Source organism: Aulonocara sp. 'chitande type north' Nkhata Bay, linkage group LG3 (genome assembly GCF_057382095.1).
Source record: "Aulonocara sp. 'chitande type north' Nkhata Bay isolate Kocher_YH1m ecotype deep benthic linkage group LG3, A_spYH_male_GT1.1, whole genome shotgun sequence".
Classification (NCBI taxonomy): domain Eukaryota; kingdom Metazoa; phylum Chordata; class Actinopteri; order Cichliformes; family Cichlidae; genus Aulonocara; species Aulonocara sp. 'chitande type north' Nkhata Bay.
In genome coordinates this window covers 69,970,792-69,992,982 of record NC_141346.1, presented here as the reverse complement: position 1 = coordinate 69,992,982, position 22,191 = coordinate 69,970,792, and the positions used below count along the sequence as shown (strand labels likewise).

Sequence of the window (22,191 nt, the reverse complement as noted above, 5' to 3'; positions counted from 1 at the left end):
GATTTCAAGTCCGGTGTCTTGGACTCCAAGCCTGATGGGTTCGATTTTCAGCTAGCTCCTCCTGGGCCATGCTCAGTTTCTGCTCTGATGCCTCGAGGTCTTATTGAGGGCAGAAACCTCAGAGTCTTTTCCGTAGAAATCAGATTTAAGTCCATTGATGTTTTCCTTGCTTTGCTCCACGGCCTTTTGCGGCTCTGCTGTTCGGCTCTTCTCAGAGGTCAGCTCCTGGCCGAGCCCCGACACCTGTGCCTTCAGCTTATTTTCTCCTGGTGTTTTGTCCATTCTGAGGTGCCTCCTGACCTCAGTTACTCCTCCTGTCTCTGGCACGCCCTTTTTGCTGCCCGATGGTCATTGTTGGTCCGTCACTGTCCTGCACAGTTTTAATGCAGAGTGGTTAAGGTCAGCATGGTTTTGCTCTGCCTCACTTTTCATCTGGGCTTAATGGGCGTCTCGTCACAGCTCTGTCAGCTGAAGCTGTCTTTTTCCATATGGCAAGAATGTAAAGAGTGTGTGAGAGGGGTGTGTCCAATCAGGCACAATGCTGGTGGCTTTGCGAGTGCCTCGTTTTCCAAATCCAGATGTTTATTTGTCACGTACACAGCAACAGAGAGAACAGTCTGTTGTTGGGATGGCTGAGGTCCTTCACGATCTTCCTGGTCTTGGTCCAGCACCGCCTGCTGTAGATTGAGTGCAGGTCAGGGTGCTCGGAGCGGATGGTGCGCTCAGCTGATTGCACAACCCTCTGTAGTGCTTGTCTGTCCGGCATGGTGCTGTTCCCGAACCAGACAGTGATATAGCTGCTCAGGATGCTCTCAATAATTCCTTTATATAAGGTGGTCAGAATCGGTGGTGGGAGCCGGGCCTTTCTCAGTCTTCTCAGAAAGAAAAGACGCTGACAGAAATCTCCCCGTGTAGTGAAACGGGCCTTGGATTACCGCTCTCCGTCTCTGCTGCATGAGATCATTTTCCTGCAGCACTGTTGACATTTTCAAGTTGTTGTTGCGGGTTCAGCTGCTTTAGCATTTGGTCAGGGTCACATCAAAGATGGTAGAGGAGAGAGCAAAGATGGTAGAGGGGAGAGCAGGAGTCCAGGGTCAGCCTCGGCTTTTCCGGGCCGACAAAGCAGCCTGTAATCAAGCATAAAGAGAAAAAACAAAACAAAACAAAAACAAAAACAAACGAACAGGAAAATCATGTTGTATTGGCTGTGTTACTCAGAGAGGGGAAAAACAACGGGACCAGGCCCTGTGTCAGCCTTCTCTCCCCCTTTTTTTTTTTTTTGTTTTTTCTCACCATATAATCCTCTCATAACCCACCAAGCTGACAGGACAACACAGGTACATGTTAAAATTCTTAAGATCATGTTTAAAGCACAAAAATGGAATTTTCTTTCATTCAGTAATCACTTGTATTAATCAATCAGAAGAAAACATGTCACAATTTGACTTTTATTAACCACTAAATTTGTCGTGTTATCACTGGTTGTGATTTTTTTTTTTTTTTTTGAAGTTAAGTTGTCCTGCAACCCAGAGGGTTTATTTGTTAGTAGTGGATAAACTTTATTGTGTAACGGCGGGTGTATGTTAAGCTTCACTGCTTTAAACTTGCTGGAAAATCTTCACATGTTCATGGGTGTAAGCTGTTTCTTCATTGCGTGTATGTGTGTTTGTAGATGGGCTAATTTAACGTTTTTTTCTCAAACGAGGCATTTCTCTAGCACGTGCCTCTCTCTCACATTTCTCTGCTTGTGTGTGTTTTTGTTTCACCTTCTTGTTGTGATGCTCCAGGCGCCTTCCCAACCTCCACAAGTCTGTTGGCCGCAATTTTATGTGTAAAGGGCGGCTCGTTCAAAACACACGGAGGATGGACTCGGCTCGTAGTAGAAACATTTGTCGGCGTTTCATAAATGGCTCTTGCAGATTTGGTTCAAGATGCAATTATCGTCATGAATGGCCAACCATACACTCATCCCAAATATGTCGGTATTATCAGAAAGGTGGATGCTGGTATGGTGAGCGCTGCAGGTTTTTCCATGTTCTTCAGTCTGAAGCTGGCACAACTGTTGCAGGAAGAAGGGCTTCAGTACCTACGGTCTCCTCCTCCAGTGTGGCTCACGCGTCACCTGATAGGCGAGGGTCAGAACCTGCAGTTCTGCAAGCTGAGGTGACATCTGAACAAGAGTGCAGCAGATCAGAGTTGGCAGCTGATACCTCAAACCCTCAATGCGACACTGGGCACCTGCCAGCGAATATCGCTGAGGAGCAGTCAGAAGAATCTGGTCTGGGATCGTCTCAAAGCTCAGAAGCTGCTGAAGCAGGTGCCTGCGATGGAAGAAATGAGGAGATCTCCCCATCTGAAACCCCAGAGAATGGGGCTGCCGCTGCAGCTTCTGGTTCTCAGGGAAGGGAGGAGGAAACTGAGGCCTTCCTCAGGAGCAAAGACGTGACCTGTGGGATCTGCATGGACAAAGTGTATGAAAAGACTGATCTGAAAAGCGGTGTCTTTGGCATCTTGCCCAACTGCAATCACTCCTTCTGTTTACAATGCATAATGACCTGGAGGAAGACCAAAGACCTCGGCCTGGTTGTGATAAAACGCTGCCCACAGTGCCGCGTGAGGTCTGCCTTTTATGTGCCGCACAAATACTGGGTTGAAGGACAAGAAAAGGAAGATCTAATTACTGAGTTCAAGCAAAAATTCAGTAAGAAATCCTGCACCTACTATTCTCGATACCAATGCTGCCCCTTCAAAAGCGAGTGCCTTTACCGACATGACAAAAGTCGACACAGCGCGTCCTTTCTGCATTTTGGAGAAGATGACTTTGAGGATGAAGATGATGGAGTGGATCTAATTAGTTTCTTCATAGCCATGACCCTTCTTGGTGATGATGATGATGACGACCTTGAATTTACTTTTTTACCTTACTAAAACAGTGTAGTTTGAGTGCTCATCTCCCTCCCCCTTTTATTTTTTTTTCCTTTTTTGGTCAGTGTTTGAAACCACTGAATGGGGTCTATAACCATCATTGGTCCCTGGAAAATGCATGGCTGCTGCCTTTTTTTTTTTTTTTTTTTTTTTCTTCTTCTTCTTCTTTCCTTTTTAAAAACCACCTGTGTCTTCATGAAATTATTACTGAAACAGCCTACGAGTAGCTTTGACTCAGGATCATCGAGTGGAAAGTACATCTCACTTAAAGGACTCCTAAATTCAGACAGGAACCTGTCTCCAAGTCTGTGCACACTTGGACACTCCAGAACTCATGGCTAGTGGTCTCAGCGTAAGACACCTTTGTTTCTAGTTGGGGTTTATAATTTTTTTTTTTTTTTTTTTTTTTAAATACTACAGCTGTTATGTGTTAAGTGTTTAGCCAACTGTCAGCTTCTCTTCCAACTTCTGAGCGTGCCAATGTAGACATTTCCCTAGTAGCTTGGGCCATTTAGATATTTTTAAAGTGTTATGTCGATGGTAGTTTTAATTGCCCAAGGGTTAAAAAAAAAAAAAAAGTGTACTGTCCTAATGTCTGATATCTGTATAAAAATGATTAGTTGTCACACACTTCCCAGTTTTGGTAAGAACAAATGATTTTATGTCCTTTTTTTTTTTTTTTTTTTTTTAAAAAACCAAATTGTACCTGTACACAAAAAATAAAACATTGATTCACTTTGTCTCACTAAAAAAAAAAAAAAAAAAAAAAAAAAAAAAAATTTTATGTGTAAAACTTCTCTTAATTTCTCCTTTAATTCTCTGCTAGCTGCTGTCTTTTCCACAGCTGCTGATTCTTGCTGAGTTTGGTTTCCATTACTATAATTTTGCTTCGGCCGCCGTGCTTGTGGGGGCAGTTGGTCCAGCCCCATAGCCACCTGTATCAACACACAGAGATTTATTTAATATCATTTTCATCACTGTTAAATAGACTAGCAGGCAAGACGCCCACCTTTGCACTGCAGACTACATGCCAGTCTCCCAACACACTCCTCTCTGAGTTTCCGCTTTAAACTCCAACATCATTCACACCCTAGTCATTCAACACCTTATTTGTAGTATCATAATCAGCAAAATCAGCGTTTTACTTACAGGCATGTATCATTGTTTGCAAATCAAAATTATAAAACTCAAAAACACGCTAAACAGGAAGCAAAGTCCTCTGTGCGTGTCACAGCTCATTTGCATGTTCACACACCGTCTAAAAATAGCTCGCAGCGCTGCAGTGCGCTGTCGTCACACACAGGGTCACACAAAGCTCAGACAAAACTCTTCTATTTTATATTACAAAGACGTCTTATATTTACAATCACTGACAGGCCTGACAGATTCAGCACCTAACAAATTTCGACAAATTTAAGTTAACGGGTCCAACCGAAGAAAGTTAACTTTTTTGTAATCAATTAACCAGTATCTGTTTCCTCCAGAACAGCCTATGGCCTGATTTCTAAAGAACCTAAACAATTTCGACAAATTTATCATAACGGGTCCAACCGAAGAAAGTTAACTTTTTTGTAATCAATTAACCAGTATCTGTTTCCTCCAGAACAGCCTATGGCCTGATTTCTAAAGTCCCTAACTCAATTTAACTTTGTCCAAACAAGCACATGACACCGTTTTAAACGGTGAGGAGACTCGGTAACTCCTAGCTTATTTCAGGATGCCCTGTACCCCACAGTTAAGCCAAACTGAACTAACCCTGTTCGCCGACAGGTCAAGACCGCGCGTCCACGGCCAGGAGGGAGCGTAACCTCCGGGCTATGTGCTTCTTAGCATCTTCCAGTGCCGTCCTATAACAATTTTCACCTAAACAATTTTGACAAATTTTAACATATCAATTAAACAGTATCTGTTTCCTCCAGAACAGTTTCTGTCCTAATTTCCCTACCAAACTACCTGAGCCTTCAGCTCAATATCCAGGGACTCAAACCCAACATTATATCTGTTACCTCCAGAACAGTTTCATATTTCTTCAACTTCATTAAACATTCTTAAGCAACTTTAACTGCATAACACACGGTGATTCTCATCAAAATCAAAACAGACACTCTACCAGTAATTTCAGTGAGTAGACTTTAATTTAGTCATATCCAATTTGGCACATTTTGGAAATAATTCAACAGGTAGTGCCTTACCTTTAGATAAGCCGGCTTTTGTCCACTCACATCAGACCACTGGCTCATGCCTGTCCGTTCGACAACCTCGGACCGTCCAAACTTTTAAATTCCACCCCAATACCACAGGACGAGCCCCCAAGCTGTTAAGGTTCAAAATATTGGGGATGGAGACAAGAGAAAAAACCACAATAACAACACTGGTCCGGCCGGGTTGAGTCAAACGATGATTTAATGATCACACACGTGGGAGATGGACACTGATGCAGACAGCCTCAAAATCTCAAAATGGTGGAGCATTGCTCAAACTTTTATAGCCTCTGGTGCCTCCACCTTATCATAAAAAGCCTAAACATTCACATGCTCTCTCTCACACAGCGCCTGAGCTACGACCTTGGCTCCCTGTTTATCTGCTCCTGCTGAAATGGGGCAGAAAACTCCAGCACACTCTGTTCTCTTCTACTCAGACAAATTAGACAATAACCTTCTGCGAACAGTATTTCTTATAACTCAGCAATATAATGCATCATAAAACAATATCATTCATTCACAACAAGTCAGCAATTTAATGTAATGCAAATCAGTTTAACTAATGCAATAGTTATCAGCTTCTTCTAATTCAGGAGAATAATGCAAACTAAAACTACATAATAATTCACAATCTTTAATTAGGGGTATAACATGGCATAAAATAATATCATAATTTTACACCTTTTAATGTAATACTCTCTTTTACAGGATCTCATTATATTAGTTAATTTATTTTTGTAAGTTTTATACTTCATTTCAGTTTCTATTGTTCTCTTTTTTATGAATTCTCGATATAAGGTATTCTTTTTTTTGCTGGCATTTTGTAGTCCTTTTGTCATCCATGGTCTTCCTGCATAGTTGTGTTTCCTATTGATTTCAATTACTGGGCAGTTTTTATCAAGTAATGTGTTAAATGTTCTTAAAAATCCTTCGTAAGCTTTATTAACTTCTGTTTGTTCATATACAATATTCCAATCTTGCTTTAAAAGTTCATTTCTAAGACAATTTAAGGTCTTCTCTGTTCTTATTCTTTTGTAAATAATCTTATGTCCATCGTTGTTCACTTTATAATGGCAATTATACGATGCAAAGACTGGTAAATGGTCACTTATATCATTGATTAACAGCCCACTTTTTATCTTTCCTTCTATTATATTTGTAAATATATTATCTAATAGAGTTGCACAATGAGATGTTATTCTGGTCGGTCTTGTTATCAGTGGAAATAAACCGATGCTGTACATGGAATCAATAAATTCTTCTGTACTCTTATTATGATTTGGATTCAATAAGTCAATATTAAAGTCCCCACAAATAAACATTCTTTTCTGATTTATATTTGTAAATAAGTCCTCCATATTATCCTTAAATATCTCAATCTTAGACCCTGGTGTTCTATATATACAACTGACAATTAGGTTTTTCCTTTTTTCTATAATTATTTCCACTGATAAACATTCCATCACTCCATCAATAACAGTTGTCATTCTTCCCATTCTTTTGTACTTTAGGTTTTTATCAATGTAAAGTGCCACCCCACCTCCTTTCTTGTTGATCCTGTCTACATGAAGGAATTCATATCCATTTATTTTAAAGTCTTCTTCTTTTTCAGGAGTTATCCAGGTCTCCGATATGGCTATCACATTGAATGGCTGTTCAAACTGTGTTATGTAGTCTTTGATGGATTGAAAGTTTGCATATAAGCTTCGACTATTAAAGTGAACCATTGTTATACCCTGTTCTACCTTGAATTCCTTTTTAAGTTGCTCATTTGTATAATAATTGCATTCATTTGTCTTATTGTTAAAGAAATTACAATCAGGATCTATGTTGCTGTCATACATCAATGTCTTATTTTCAATATCTATATGAGTTGTTAGTTGAAAATTGTCAGACATCTGCGTTGGTTGTGCACTTGGACGGTCACATCATATTTAGCACTGCTTTGCATTTATCGGTTATATTTTTCTAGTTCCGTCATCTCTTTGATGACTAGAACCTTAGCCTGCTCTGGTGTTCCATTTAACTTAATGAATATTTTACAGTCTGACGTCCAAGTTGACTGTATTTTCTTCTGTTTTCTTAATATTCTTGCTTGTCTTGCAATGTCTGCATTTTTCTTGATTAGGTGTTCATTTAAATAAACATTTGTACCTTTTAGCTTTCTTCCTTGCTTGAGCAGTTCTTTTTTCTGTTTTCTATTAACAAAACGAATGATAATGGCAGGTATTTGATTTTTTCTCGGAAGAGGATGGCATCCCTCAATATTTTTACTGTCCATTTCTATACCTTTGCTTTTAAAGAAGGCCATTACCTGCTCTTCCAAAGAGCGTAGCTCTTGCTCGGGTGGCTCCCCTCTCTCTGCTGCTGCTACCCGTGCGTATGTCTGATGCTTGGTTTCCAGTCCTGTCACTATCACATCATTTACTCTTGAATATTGTTCCAGATCTGACACCCGTCCTTCCAGCATAGCAATCTTCTTGTCCTTTTCCTCGCTCTGCCTTCTTAGTTCTTTAATATCATCCATTAAATTGAGTATCAGTTTTTGTTGTTTTGAAATTGTTGTTATTTCTTCAGACATAAAGTTTAGGGATTTCTTTATGTCCTCCAGTTCCTCCTCATTAACGTTGCTCCTCTTAGGCGGCATCTTAACGCTCCTGGGCCTGGTGGAGCAGGAGGATCCTGGGCCTAGTGGCTGCTGGAAGATCCTGGGCCTGGTGGCTGTTGGAGGATCCTGGGCCTGGTGGAGCAGGAGGATCCTGGGCCTAGTGGCTGCTGGAAGAGCCTGGGCCTGGTGGCTGCTGGAGGATCCTGGGCCTGGTGGAGCAGGAGGATCCTGGGCCTAGTGGCTGCTGGAAGAGCCTGGGCCTGGTGGCTGCTGGAAGAGCCTGGGCCTGGTGGCTGCTGGAAGAGCCTGGGCCTGGTGGCTGCTGCAGGATCCTGGGCCTGGTGGCTGCTGGAAGAGCCTGGGCCTGGTGGCTGCTGGAGGATCCTGGGCCTGGTGGAGCAGGAGGATCCTGGGCCTAGTGGCTGCTGGAAGAGCCTGGGCCTGGTGGTTGCTGCAGGATCCAGCCTGATCTTTTCTCACAGTCTGTGCACAGCAGAGAAAGCTCTTGGTCTTGGCACATACACAGAGCTGAGCGCCTTGTCTATAATGTCCATCAGTTTCTTTAATGTCCTTTTCTCTGCCACTGTCACCAGAGTGTCCAGCTTCATGCCGACCACAGAGCTAGCCCTCCTGATCAGTTTCTCCAGCCTGGATGAGTCCTTCTTTGCTGTGCTGCTCCCCCAGCACACCACAGCATAGAAAAGTACTCCAGCAACCACCGACTGGTAAAACATCCTCAGGAGCTTCCTGCAGATGTTAAAAGACCTCAGCCTCCTGAGGAAGTACAGTCGGCTTTGGGCTTTTTTATACAGGTGCTCTGTGTTGCATGACCAGTCCAGTTTATTGTCCACCCACAGCCCGAGGTACTTGTACTTGTTGACCACCTCCACCTCCTCCCCCTCTATCTGAACCGGCAGTGGACCTGCTCTAGACCTCCCGAAGTCCACAACCAGTTCCTTAGTCTTTGAGGTGTTGAGTTGCAGGTGGTTTGTGTGACTCCATGCGACAAAGTTCCTCACCAGACTTCTGTACTCCTCTTCCTGATCATCCCAGATACACCCCATGATGGCTGTGTCGTCTGCAAACTTCTGAATGTGGCATAATTCAGAGTTGTAGCAGAAGTCAGAGGTGTACAGGGTGAAGAGAAGAGGGGACAGCACAGTTCCCTGTGGTGCTCCTGTGCTGCTGACCACTGTGTCAGACGTGATGTCCTTCAGCCTGACGTACTGTGGTCTGTCAGTGAGGTAGTCGGAGATCCAAGCCACCAGGCAGGGGTCCACCTCCATCCTGTTCAGTTTTTCTTGAAGCATACAGGGCCGGATGGTATTAAAGGCACTGGAAAAGTCAAGAAACAGTATCCTGACCGTGCCTTTTCCCCCATCCAGGTGTGAGTGGGCTCTGTGTAGGAGGTACAGGATGGCATCCTCCACTCCGACACCCGCCTTGTATGCAAACTGTAGTGGGTCCTGGGCATGTTGTACCTGTGGTCGGAGGAAGTTGAGGAAGAGCCGCTCTAGAGTCTTCATAAGATGTGACGTCAGTGCCACCGGTCGGAAGTCATTCAGCTCATTGGGCCGGTTCTTTTTGGGGACCGGGACGATGCAGGATGTCTTCCATAGGGCGGGCACTCTCCCCAGTCGCAGACTGAGGTTGAAGACTCGTTGTAGCGGCTCCCCAAGTTCAGCAGCACACGCCTTTAGCATCCTAGGACACACCTTGTCTGGGTCTGCTGCCTTTCTGGGGCGAAGCTTCCTCAGTTGTCTCCTGACCTGATCCACTGTGACACTGGGAGATGTTTGGGAAGAGGGGAGGGGGGGAGATGTCTTGCTGCTGAGAGAGGGATTGGAGGAGGGGGGTGTCATGGTGTCAGGAAGGGGGGGAAGCGAGGGAGGTAGGAGAGTGGGGATTGGACTCTGTAGTGAAGGTGAGGGTGAGGGTGGGGGGGTTGTGGGCTGGTCAAACCTGTTGAAGAAGTTGTTGAGTTCGTTTGCCTTCTCCACAGTCCCCCCCACTGTGCTTTTCTTGGTGTTGTGGCCTGTGATGGTTTTCACACCATTCCAGACCTCCCTTGTTCCTCTCCAACTTCTGCTCCACCTTCCTCCTGTAGGTGTCCTTTGCTTCCCTCAGGCAGCGTTTCACCTCCCGCTGTGCTGCCTTCATCTCCTCCTTCACTTTGCTCCTGAAAGCCTTCTTCTTCATGTTGAGGACAGCTTTGACTTCCTGTGTTACCCACGGTTTGTTATTAGGATAACACCGTACCGTCTTAGCAGGGGCGACCGTGTCCACACAAAAGTTGAGGTAGTCTGTAAGACAGTGTGTCGCCCCCTCTATGTCCTCACCATGTGGGCTTAGGAGCACATCCCAGTCTGTGGTGTCATAACAGTCCCTCAGAGCATCCTCCTTTTCTGGGGTCCATCTCCGGATGGAGCGCGTTGTGACCGGCTGCCTTTGGACGAGGGGTGTGTATTGTGGCTGTAGGTAAACCAGGTTGTGGTCTGACTTCCCTAGTGGGGGGAGGGGGGTGGCTCTGTATGCATCTCTCACATTAGCATACAGTAGGTCAATTGTCCTGTTGCTTCTTGTGGGACAATTCACAAACTGGTGAAAAGCAGCCAGAGTAGAGTCCAGTGTGGCATGGTTAAAGTCTCCAGATATAATAATGAAAGCCTCGGGGTTTTGTGTCTGAAGTCTTGCTGTGACTGTGTGTATTTTCTCACAGGCAGCTGTTGCGTCGGCCCTCGGAGGGATGTAAACACACACACAGATCACATGACTGAACTCCCGAGGTAGATAATATGGCCGCAAGCTAACAGCTAGCAGCTCCAGGTCCGGACGGCATACCGAAACTTTAACGGAGACGTGTCCAGGGTTACAGTATCTGTTGTTAACGTAGACAATGAGTCCCCCACCTCTGCTTTTTCCGCTGGCCTGCGTGTCCCTATCGGCTCTCACGGGTGTGAAACCGCATAGGTCTACGTTAGCCTGCGGCGTTAGCTCGGTTAGCCACGTCTCCGTGAAGATAAACAAGCTGCACTCACGGTATAGTCTGTGGTTGTTCAGAGCGCACAGTTCGTCAATCTTATTCTGTAACGAGTTCACGTTGCCCATGATCACTGTCGGGATTGATGGTTTGAATCGCCTCCGGTGATCCGCTCTCCTCGCTCCAGCTTTGCAGCCTCTGTAGCTCCTCTTTAGCTCGGCCGGGATGTTGTGTCGCATGCCGGTCTGTCCCTTTGTTTTTAGTGCCAGCAGCTCCGCTCTCGAATAGATGAAGGAACTGGTTCCAGAAGTTTTAAAAAGTGCATTATCCATCTTGTATCGCTATATCTAAGAGGTATAAGTAGAGGAAGGTGAAAAAAAGTTTGAAAAGCCTAGTCTAAAAAGTTAAAGTTAACAAAAAGGTGCGGTGTTGCAGAGCTACTTGGAAAGGCTGCCGTCACTCCAGCGCCATCTTGTCTGTCACAATAACAGACAAACATCCATCTCCTCCTCCTCCTCCTCCTCTGTCTCTAACAGAGCAGCAGTGTATGTGGACTGTCCTGCTGGCACTCTGTCCTTCTACAGAGTCTCCTCTGACACTCTGATCCACCTCCACACCTTCAACACCACATTCACTCAAACTCTTTATCCTGGGTTTAGACTCTGGTCTCGTGGTGCCTCAGTGTCCCTGTGCTGAGTGGAGTGTAAAGAGTGTCTCCTGTTACAGAAACACTCTGACTGTTGAACAGATAGTTCAGTCTGTACATGTCTGTCTCTTTCACTCACAAACACGTTTTCAGATTCATGGATTCAATCAGTTGATGTTTGAAACTCTTCTAAATGATTCCTTGTAAACTTCTTCCTCTTCAGTCACAAACAAACAGGAAGTGATGTCACATGTGTTCCTGTCCACACAGCAGAATGAGTCTATTGCTGACAGTGATGTACAAACAGAGTGAGCATTTCTGAGGCCCAAAATAAACTGAGTAGTTCACTGAATGAACAATGGACTGTGAGCTCAGTTCCTTCATCATTAGTATGGATTATATATGTATATGTATTATATTAGTATCATATATATCAGGTGCTGCTGCTTTCAGTCATTGTGCAAATGTGCTGTTTGTAAGCTTGTAAAGCTGCAGTCAGCTGAGACTGAAGAAGTCACCTGATCAGTGAGCAAACGTTTCTGAAAACGTCCAGATGAACAGAATCAACCTTTTGGGATCAGCCAGCAATGCAGCATCATTGTTGTTCAGCTTCAGAGGTTTGCAGGAATGAACTGATGACCAGAAACAGCTGCAAAGTCCAAGAAAATACCAGCTGGAGTTCAGCTGCATTTGAAGAAGTCAAAGAAAAGTAAGGATGGCAAAGGGCGACGTTTTCTTCCAAAGAGCTGCAAACATGGTCGACGCCTCATTAGAAGAATCATCTGGACATTTGTGAGGAACTCTAACCAAGAAAGCAACGTCACACAGATCCAACAGACAGTTTCCATGACTGCAAGTGTTGAGTGGAAAAATGCTACATTGCATTATTGCATCCTCTCACCACAGGAGGCGCTGTTGGCACCACTGATTGCTGATCAGCTGTTCTCTGATGATCTGATTGATACTGTGAATAACGGGACTCACTGAACTCTGTGACACAGTGAAGATTACAGAGTTTAATTTCAACATCTGACTGACGTCACACAGACAGAAGGATGAACCAGTGAGGCACAGAACACAGTTACTGGAGATACTGGATCAGCTCCATGTGAACCTCTGATGGAGAAGCTGCTGAGCCAGAGAAACATCAGGACATGACAGCAGCTGCACTTATCTAACAACATGTAGCAGAGCTGATCTATGTTAGAGGATCTATCACAGCAGCTGAAGCCAAAGTCCAACACTGGATACCAGCTGAGCCTGTGCTGAGTGTAGTGTTATAGGAAAAGGGCAGAAACACTGGTAGCTCCCAGTGATGCTGACTGGGGCACAGAGCTGAATGATGCAGCATCAGGACACTGTTTCAGTCTGACTGACAGAGAAACCTGTAGCTGTATCTACATGTGAGGCAGAGGCCACACAAGCAGCTTTCTATGTTTCACAGTGACTGAGATCTTCAGTGGGGGTGGACATGCTCCTGTACAGACCTCTGAGGAGAACCAAGGTGCAGTCAAAGAGTCCAGTCTGTCCTCACAGATGTGAACATGTGCTTTCATCAGGTCTGCTGTCAGCTAGCAGGCTCACATCAGAATCACTGTTCCTGAAAAACACAGTCTGTGTGACATCATCAGTCAGCTGATGGTCCCAGATCTGAATGGTTTCTGTCTCTACTGAGGAAGTCAGAGAATATCACTGAGGTGTGGATCAGGTCTGAGTGAGCTGTGGAGGGACAGCTTTAAACAGTCCACAGGTCTCACGTCCTGCTCAGTCTGGTAGCAGATACCTCGTATTGTTCCAGATGTGCTGACATCAGCAGCAGCACAGCTGTGTGATACCATGAATCTCAGTTATTGATCCAACACAACACACAGTAAATACAAAGATCAGGATTTCTGAGAGTAATCATTATGAGTCTGAACACATGATCACTGAATGTTAGTCTCCACAATAATGAGCTAACACAAGCAAACACAGCTTTCAGCTCTTATTTTGAAACTGGCTTATTTAGAGAGCTGTGATGTGAGCGTGCCTGGCTCTGAGGCACTTGGGTCAGCCTCTGTTGTTTAGAAGTGTTACAGACTGTGAATGACACAGACCTGTCAGTTTCCATGTTTGTCTGTAACACAGCTCAGGGCTCCATGCTGAACGCATCCATCCAGTGTTATTGATCCAGGACTGATACCAGCATTGGGATCAATACTACAACACACAATCACATGTGTCCACGTGATGTGTTTGACCAGCTTTATTCATTAATGATCAATCAGCTTATTTACTGCATCTGAGTCCAGCTTCATTTAAATGATCCAACCATGAAAATGACATCAGTCCTACAGAAGCACTTCATGCTAACAGGAAGTCATTTATTAAGGTGGAATAACACAGAGACACAACCACTCACAGCTAACCTGACCCCACTAACTGCATGTGTTTGGACTGTGGGAGGAAGCCGGAGTACCGGAGAGGACGCACACAAACACGAGAGAACATGAAGCACTGAAACAAAGCTGGTGGATTTGACCTCAGGACCAGGCGGGGTTACGGGGTTCATGACCCCCCAATAATAGATCCAGCTACACTGAAACTGTCAATTTCATTTACTTTTACTGTTTTAACCTCTGGGTGGTCTTGGGTCGATTTGTGCCATTTTTCATTGTTCATTTACACGCCATTTGCACTGTGTTGAATGGAATATAGCGAAAGTCTGCAAAAAAAAGTTCGGTCACATTTACTGTTAAAATTTCAGTATGACTTCCGGAAATTAGCTTCAGTGGCTAAGCTACAGACAAACTTACACTATCGGTCCTAGTGGTCGATTTGTGCCCCATTGAAACCCATTATAAACGCTATTTTTCACGGCAAAAAAATTACGGTCAAATCGATCGTGATCGGTTATGTTTCCGTTTCCGTTTGCAGTACTGGCCTTAGAGTTGTAATTTTTTTATTTGTCCACCGGGTGGCGCCCTTGCTCCACATTTGACCCCGGGCTCGAAAACAGCGGGCGGCTTAAACAGACCTGCGGGAAACGAAGCCTCATTTCCGGCGTGCAGCAGCGGCTTCGCCCGCTGATCGGGCGGGACCATTTTCGGCCCCTAGGACCGTTTGAGGGTGCATTTTTTTTTTAATCAACAGGAAATGACGTATTTGTTGTGACGTGGTACCGGACGTGTGTGTTGGAAAAAGGGGTCCGACGCAACATGCAACATCGTCGGGAGTTAACCCGGGAGGATGCACTGATTTCGGCCTAGAGGAGGAGCATTTGCCGCCTGGAGACCATTTTCTGGTCCTGAAAAAAAAAAAAAAAGGCGATCGAAATGAAGGTTGGTACCAATCTTTAGTCCATCTAAAGGCCTAATTATAATAACAATCAAATATTACTTCAAATGTTTGTTTTTTTAAATATTTCGTTTTGTTTTGGGGGGCTAAAAAAAACGGTGCGCTCATGTAATTAAACTGCGATTAAAAGGGTTAAAATCCGCGAAATGTAATTAAAACTTGACATGAATATTTCAAGGAGAAGTAGGTCTAAAAGATTGGCTAATTTAAAGTGGAAAAAAATATTAATATATAAATTTTTTACAGCGCTTTTTAGGGCGTGGTCGATTTGTGGCTCTAAGCCCGATAGTGTATGCATTTTTCTAGGACCCCCCAGAGGTTAAAGCTATCAGGCTGCTTTGTGGCTCACTCAATACTAAACTAAGATACTTTCAGTGTGAATCATTTGCAGGAACACAGGCAGGATTTAAAGTGCAGAACTTTACAGTCTCTGTCTCAAAGTTGGTCTAAACATGCTAACAGCTCTTTGTTTTTTTCAGTTTTCACTGGTTTGATGTAATGAAAGAAATTTTAAAGAAGCAGACGATTGTTGTTATTTTAGTTCTATAATTTCATAAATCGTGGTGTGGATCTAAGTCAACATTCAACATAAATAAGATAATACAGCACTTTGATGGTTGCCTTTGTATTTTCCCAGCAGTGCTCAGGTTGGTTCTCGGCTACATTTACATACAGATGTTAATGTGTTCAGCAGCTGGACTCATCTGAGGAAGGTGCTCAGTGCACAACTGCATCACTAATTTTATGTAAGACCCTGTGTTTTATTGTATTTATATATTTGTAACATTTGACTCAAACACTTTTGGGAAGGATGAAAATGTTTTCAGGAGGAAGTTTTTCCTTCTGTCCGACTGTAGTACACACAACACTGCGTCTCCCCCCATTATCACACTTCCTCAGGCTGGTGATGAGCGCCCCCTGGTGTCAGTGTTGATGACGTCATGCACAGTGAAACATAAACGGTGTCTGTTAATAAAAAAATCATGTGTCCATTTTCATGTTTGCATCATGTTTCTGTAAAATCATCAGCTGTTTCTGAACCTTCTTCATTGTTTGACTCATTCCAACAGCTGTGAGCTGTGATGGAGTCAGAGCAGCTTCATCACTGATGTTCAGGTGAAGCTGAACTTAATAAACTGTAGAAATGATCAGGATTCAGGTTGGATGTGTAAAACACTTCTGTGTGAGGTCGCAGTGCTTCATATGTGTGTGTGGGCTGAAACACACACGTGTGAGTCCTCAGAGGTTTCACACACATCACTGCACACACTTATAATCCTAGTTTAAGCTTGTGGATCATATCGGACACATCAGCAGCTCTTTGGAGACAAAGATTTGAGATTTAAGATGAGTCATAGTCTTTCTATCCATGGCAGCTTCCACTGCTGAGGCTCGGGAAACATGAAGAGGATAATTAAGAGCAAGCACCAGCTCTGTCTCATCTAACTACACAGTATTATGATCATGCACTTATGTCTCAAACTAAGACAAAATGAGACAAAATGAGTTCTGTGAGTCTTTAGATTATCAGTAAATTCTGGTGATAGTTTGACGCTCAGTGGAGCCATTTTTGGTTTGTGATGAGTGTTTTGTGAGCTTCTGTTTTGTGAATCGCTCTTTGTAATTTAGAAGATGGTGCAGAAATGTGCGCGCCCTTATCTGAGAGGACACGGAGAGAGTGTCGCAGACTCGAGGTGAGGAGATAAACCTCGGAGCTGGATGGCCTGCACGTTACCCATGTGCATCTTTTCAGTGACATCAAGTGAACCCATAATAAGCATTTCTATGTCTTAGACATCATGTCCATTTCTAATGAGAGATTATTTTTAAATGAGGGAAACCTGGTCTAACAACACGCTTACAACAGAGCTAAAGGTTCACCACAGTGAGACGGTGGGACTCTGATAAGAACTGAAACACTGTGTATGAACAGCTGAGACAAAACTATATATAAACACTCATTTATTCCAGTTTAGTTTACAATGATTTTAAAGTAATGTGGAACGATTCATGTTCATGAGCTGTTACAAACACAACTATTGATTTGTCTATATATGGTCGGACTACAATGCTTGTGTTGAGGCTCTTGGAATAATGTGTGAATTACAGCAAGAAATGATGGTTTTCCATTTTACCAAAGTGGAATAAAATCACCACAGCAAAGAAATCATGTTATTGTCTGCAGCTAAAATATATGGTGAACATGGTTTTATAATAATGTGCAAACACAACCTCACTCTGCTCTATACGAGGAGCCAACCACAGCGGTCTTCATCCACCACCTCCACCATCTTTGCTCATCATCATTCACTTAATTGCTGATTGGTTTAAATCAAACTCCATTACAGGTTCAACTCCATTATATAACAGCATGTTGACTTTGGATCTGGTGTGCAGTGCCACCTTAAAAGATGAGGAAACTAAGAGATTACAAAAAAAGAAGTGGAGGAGTTAAAGAGCTGCAGCAGATTAACAGTTTCTGACAGTCATGTGTTAGAAATAGGACGATTAGATGAGCTGAGGGATCCATCTACTGCTCAGTGAAGCCTCATCAGAAACAGTCTCAGTGGAAGGATGGCTCTATTGTTAAGGAAGGACACAGGCAGAAAGACTGGCGTCTGTCACACAGGAACTGGACTGAAAATCAGCTGCACGTATTCATCAGGATGTGCAAACATATTATAGGTGTGGAATTCAGGACAGTACCATCAGAAGTTGATCCACTGTGCAAATGTCTGATTGGCAGTGGCTTCATTTTTCACTATGAACAAACTGCTAATGCAGCATCACAGGACGTCAGCCATGGATTGGCCTCCCCAGACCTCAACATTACTGAAACATCTTAACAGAGGATGGAAACAAAGGGAACCAACATCCAAGAAAAGAGCTGCTGCTGAAAACTTCCTCACAGAAAACACAAACAAGCTTGACTAAGAGACTCCAGGCTGTGCTGAATTATAAAGGTGGACTGACCTCCAGGGTCCTTAGTATCATATAAGCTCAGTTTGTGTCTTATATACTTTCCATTTATATAACAAAATATATAGAAAGGAGGGTGGTTTAAGATGTGTGTAGAGTTTTATTCATTATCTTTAGACAAACAAAGAAAGCACCATCCATTCGTCTCCAGTCTGTATGAAAAACAGGGGAAAGGTCAAATTAAACCTTTGAAATTCCTTTCACAATAAATCCATAAATAAACAAAATAAAACATAGAAAAGTGTTTAAACCCACTTTTCCATAAAGCTGTCAATAGGAAATGTTCCAGTAAACATGTCTGTGTTTCTGCTGTTTTCCTTTCATGCGTCCACAGCTGACAGGTAACCCTATTGGAGTCGCCATAGTGACGGGTGGTGTCTCAGCTTCAGCGTGTTGATGGGCACAGCCATGGTTACGACAGCTGGAGTTGGTATACGGCGAGCTGTGAGAGGACAGAGATGGAGAACGCACATTTAACTCTTTAACAGGAGATACGTTACGACTAACAGACGACTGCTGTCTACATGATGTCTTTGCAGCCCTTATGCTACATGTTACACAACTTTTCTTCATGCCAACAAGACTGAGGTGCCACATAGTCGACACATACAGCTGATTATGATGCATGTTTTACTATTGCTATGTTCACATCATCTGCTTGGCTTTATTACTGAAAGCCTGGAGATCCTCTGACGTGTGCATGGCTGATGTGAAGTATGATTAGTCCTACATGACATCAACAACAGAGGCAATGAAAGCTTTGTTGTTAACAGGTTGTAGGTAAAGTCAAATGTCTACTTCTACACTTGTGTTGGGTAAAGTTCTTCTCACTGCAGCAGATTTATATCTGTGCTTTCACAGGGCGTGATGTGGAGCTCAGCGCTGAGGTGCAGGTCTCCTTGGAGACGGCATCCTGGCTGAAACATTATCATGCTTCCAAAACATTTCAGCTTTTATTTTGAAAGAAACAAGACTTGAAAACGAATCCCCTTCTTCCTCTTTGTCTTTGTTCTTCAGAGGAGTGTCACCTGGACAAACTCAGGGCTGTTCTAGAGCCTTTGTTATTATTTGACTCCATAGAAATAAAACTGAATCGAATCAAACAAAAACTCCCAAACAGCTAAAACACTTTGCTTTATTCTCTTTTTTAACAAATACGTTGAAGTCCATCCATCACAACACAGCTGAGATCTCCTTTGTAATCAAGTGTTTACATCCTTTGTACAGATCTGCATACAAAACAATCATTTACGTCCCACAGAAGTCTAGTTATACGTAACTATACAAGAACTGGTGAATGACAGAAACATGAGACACATGATCACAGGTGATAACAAAAAGAGAAAGAATTCATGTGTTAGTGATGTTTTTCAGCCCTGATGGCTCATGTTGGAGAAACAAGCTGAGGTACGTGGAAAGTTCACACACACAAGTGGGCGTGAGCGCACACACAGAGAGAAACACAACTGAAGCATCTGTTTGCTGTTTCTGCTTTCATCATCTCTGCTGCTGTGTCAGGCTGGGGTCTCTCAGTGACGTGGTTGAGGTGAAGTATGACGAGTATCCCTGATTCAGTCCATCGAGACAAAGGGCAAAGAAAGCTGTTGTTAACAAACTCTATGGTGATGTGGCATTTAGGTCTGACTCTACGCTCTGCTGAATCCTTTGAACCTGCTGATCAGTAAAGCTCTACGTGCTGCAGCAGATTGACCTCATCTGTGTTCACAGGTGTGGACCTCAGCGCTGAGGTGCAGGAGACTTTCATTCAGTTCTCCCTGCAAACAGCATCCAGCCTGGAAATACTGTCATCTTTCCCACAAATGGTGCTCTTATCTCAGAGAAGAAGTCTGATGTAAATAACTGCAATCAACATAACTGCAATCAATAATGCCAACATGATGACTGTTCATAGCTCCTGCTTTGAAATACTGAACTTAAACATTGACCTGATGAAAGATCACAATTCACAGTGGCCCACTGTCAGAATAATTCTGAATATAAACTCATCGAGTTAATCTGAACCTTTCTCAAATATGCTGTGAATAAATGCTGCTGCAAGCCACTGTGGGAAAGCTGTGTTATTATTAGAGATGGCACGATACCACTTTTTTATGTCCGATACCGATATCATAAATTTGGATATCTGCCGATACCGATATGAATCCGATATAGTGTTTTTTAATCAACAAAACTGTTTTTTAAAATATCTTGCTGCATTTTGAAAGTCTGCAAGTTCATACTCAAGTTTAAAACAACAACTACACTAAAGCTATTCTGTTATACCTGTATACAAAAAAAATATTTCATAGTTCAGCAATACTGATCAATCTAATAAACTTAGACCTACACCATCCTCCCTATTCTGGTATTTTAAAGAGTACTTAGCGTAAATATTAAGCAACCTAACCAATAGGGTTCCAACTCCCAGCAACAACAAAAATAAATAAATAAAAAATAGGGAACCACCCTTCACGTGCCACCTCATGATGCTTAATCGACGTAATCAACCTTAATTTGATGCAGTGTGAAAAAAAATGCACAGAAATCAATTACTTTTCAAGAAATATTAAATAGATTCAACATCTTTCTTCAACAAAATTGCAGACTGCACAGATGGTACCTTCCCAAAGTAAAAAGTACTATAGCTTACTAGGGTATTGGTATATATATTAGACTTAATAGTCACTATATACAGTAATTGACTTCTATTCATTTTACATCAAATTAAAACTTTGGGTGTCAGATAATTATTTATTAAAAGCTCGACATTTTAAATGAGAATAAGAAAGAAAAGTATGTCTTTGTGCCCCCTTTTCCCAGTTAATGCCCTATCGGCCCCCCTGGCTAAACTTTGCTAGATCCGCCCCTGCACAGTGTAACAAACCTTTTGGGTTATAGCACCACTAGGGGGGGTTGCCCAACTATTGTAGTAGCTGTGGGGGTCTCCTAGTGGGTGTGTGAGTTGTTAGCGGCAGCCATTCCATGCTGCCCATGTTCCATGCTCCAAGAAAACACCTTACTTACTGTTGTGACAAGCTGGCGCTGGCGGTACCAATCCCCGCGTATGTAGGTTCGGACGAGTACAGCCGAGGAGACCTGGCTTATAAAGTGTAATGTTGCTGACGGCGAATAAAGGTCTGTTATTGGATCTAACCGACTGGCTCCGTGTTATCCGGCTAACCTCCACACCTCCACACCGGCTAGCCGCTCCTTCCTCGCCAGACCGCTGTTACAACAGTTACCAGCCGTCAGCTACGTAGAAAAGGATCCTGGCGTACAAAGTAATATTAAATAAATTCTAACAACAGCTTATCAAGCTTAAATGTGCTGCTGTTGTTCAGCCGCTGGTTTCCTCTTTCTGGTGCAAAGTGGGCCAAAAACAAACAAGAGAGACGGACTCGCGACAGAAAAGCCGATCAGCTGATCATTTAATCAGTTTCACGATTGAAGTAGCAGCCGGAGAGCGAGAGGCAGTCGCTCCATATATCGTTTGTTAAGCTTAACGCAGGAATGCTTTACAAACATTCAGAGATGGACTTACACACTTGCTTTACTTCTCTTGGGGATAACTTTGTCGGAGATGAAATGCCAGGTTGCTAGCGAAGCTCCACATGCTATCCAGACCACCGACAGGTCCCGCATGCCACAGCCGCTCTATCACGTGATGCATACTGCTCCGACGTGCTAACGTTCTGAGGCGTGTTACAGCGTGTTGCGTGAGGTGCTTTCGTGATATTTAATGGATCGGATTACATTTTTTATTTTTCTCCGATATCCGATCCAGTAATTTAGGTCAGTATCGGACCGATACGTAATATCGGATCGGTCCATCTCTAGTTATTATCATGGAAACATCTGTGGCACATTCACAGAGGACGAGGACACAAAGGGACGACACGCAGAGGCTGTGTTAAAGTCAAAAATCCAAATCTTTAGTCCTAAACAGGCAGTGGTTACAAACAGGAAGACGAGCAGTCCATTAAACAGTCTACAGGGTCAAACATACAGAGAATTCAAACAGCTATTAAAAACAAATAACTGGACACTGAAAAACTTCAGTGATGTGTGAGGCACCAAAGGGAAGCAGCTGAGTATATTCAATGAATTATCTTCAAATACAAAGACAGAAACTCCTACAGGCAGCATGCAAACTGAGCAGGATACACAAAGATCAGAGATTACAAAATAAATCAGAAAAGGATTTCAAACTTACTGAGAGCAAGGCCTCTGTTACAAATCTGTCTAATAGAAAAACATGCTGTACAGATACAATACGCTCAGTGTTCATGGTCATTTAAAAACTGGCTCTACCTGAACCACTTCAATATTTTATGAAGTCACTGAGTCGACGATTTCTACAGTTTGTTTCCTTCATTGCAGTCAGAGTGCGGCTGGTAAGGATGAAAACACACACAGAGCGTAAATTGTCTTTGTTAGTAACAAACGTCAGCAAAGAAAAGACAAAACACACAAACACTCTCATGATATTCATGAATCATTAGAAAGCATCCAAACA

The 22,191-nt window shown here is 43.2% G+C and overlaps 2 protein-coding genes and 1 pseudogene across 2 annotated transcripts; 1 reads left to right on the top strand and 2 right to left on the bottom strand.

The window, feature by feature from the left end:
- The first annotated feature begins 1,843 nt into the window (after nucleotides 1-1,843).
- LOC147336877 (uncharacterized) lies at nucleotides 1,844-3,084 on the top strand. Its single transcript, XM_086285667.1, has one exon. The coding sequence runs from the start codon at nucleotides 1,864-1,866 to the stop codon at nucleotides 2,926-2,928; it is 1,065 nt and encodes a 354-aa protein (XP_086141793.1). The 5' UTR covers nucleotides 1,844-1,863; the 3' UTR covers nucleotides 2,929-3,084.
- A 3,667-nt stretch (nucleotides 3,085-6,751) lies between these two features.
- LOC147336876 (uncharacterized) lies at nucleotides 6,752-7,805 on the bottom strand. Its single transcript, XM_086285666.1, has one exon. It carries the CDS (start codon nucleotides 7,771-7,773, stop codon nucleotides 7,078-7,080), a length of 696 nt encoding a protein of 231 aa, XP_086141792.1. The 5' UTR covers nucleotides 7,774-7,805; the 3' UTR covers nucleotides 6,752-7,077.
- Nucleotides 7,806-9,813: 2,008 nt separating this feature from the next.
- LOC147336875 (uncharacterized) lies at nucleotides 9,814-18,607 on the bottom strand (annotated as a pseudogene).
- Between the last annotated feature and the right edge of the window lie 3,584 nt (nucleotides 18,608-22,191).

Bases quoted from the DNA above. Each gene is read 5' to 3' on its own strand.
- LOC147336877 (XM_086285667.1), top strand. From the start codon at position 1,864: ATGGACTCGGCTCGTAGTAGAAACATTTGTCGGCGTTTCATAAATGGC.
- LOC147336876 (XM_086285666.1), bottom strand. From the start codon at position 7,773: ATGCCGCCTAAGAGGAGCAACGTTAATGAGGAGGAACTGGAGGACATA.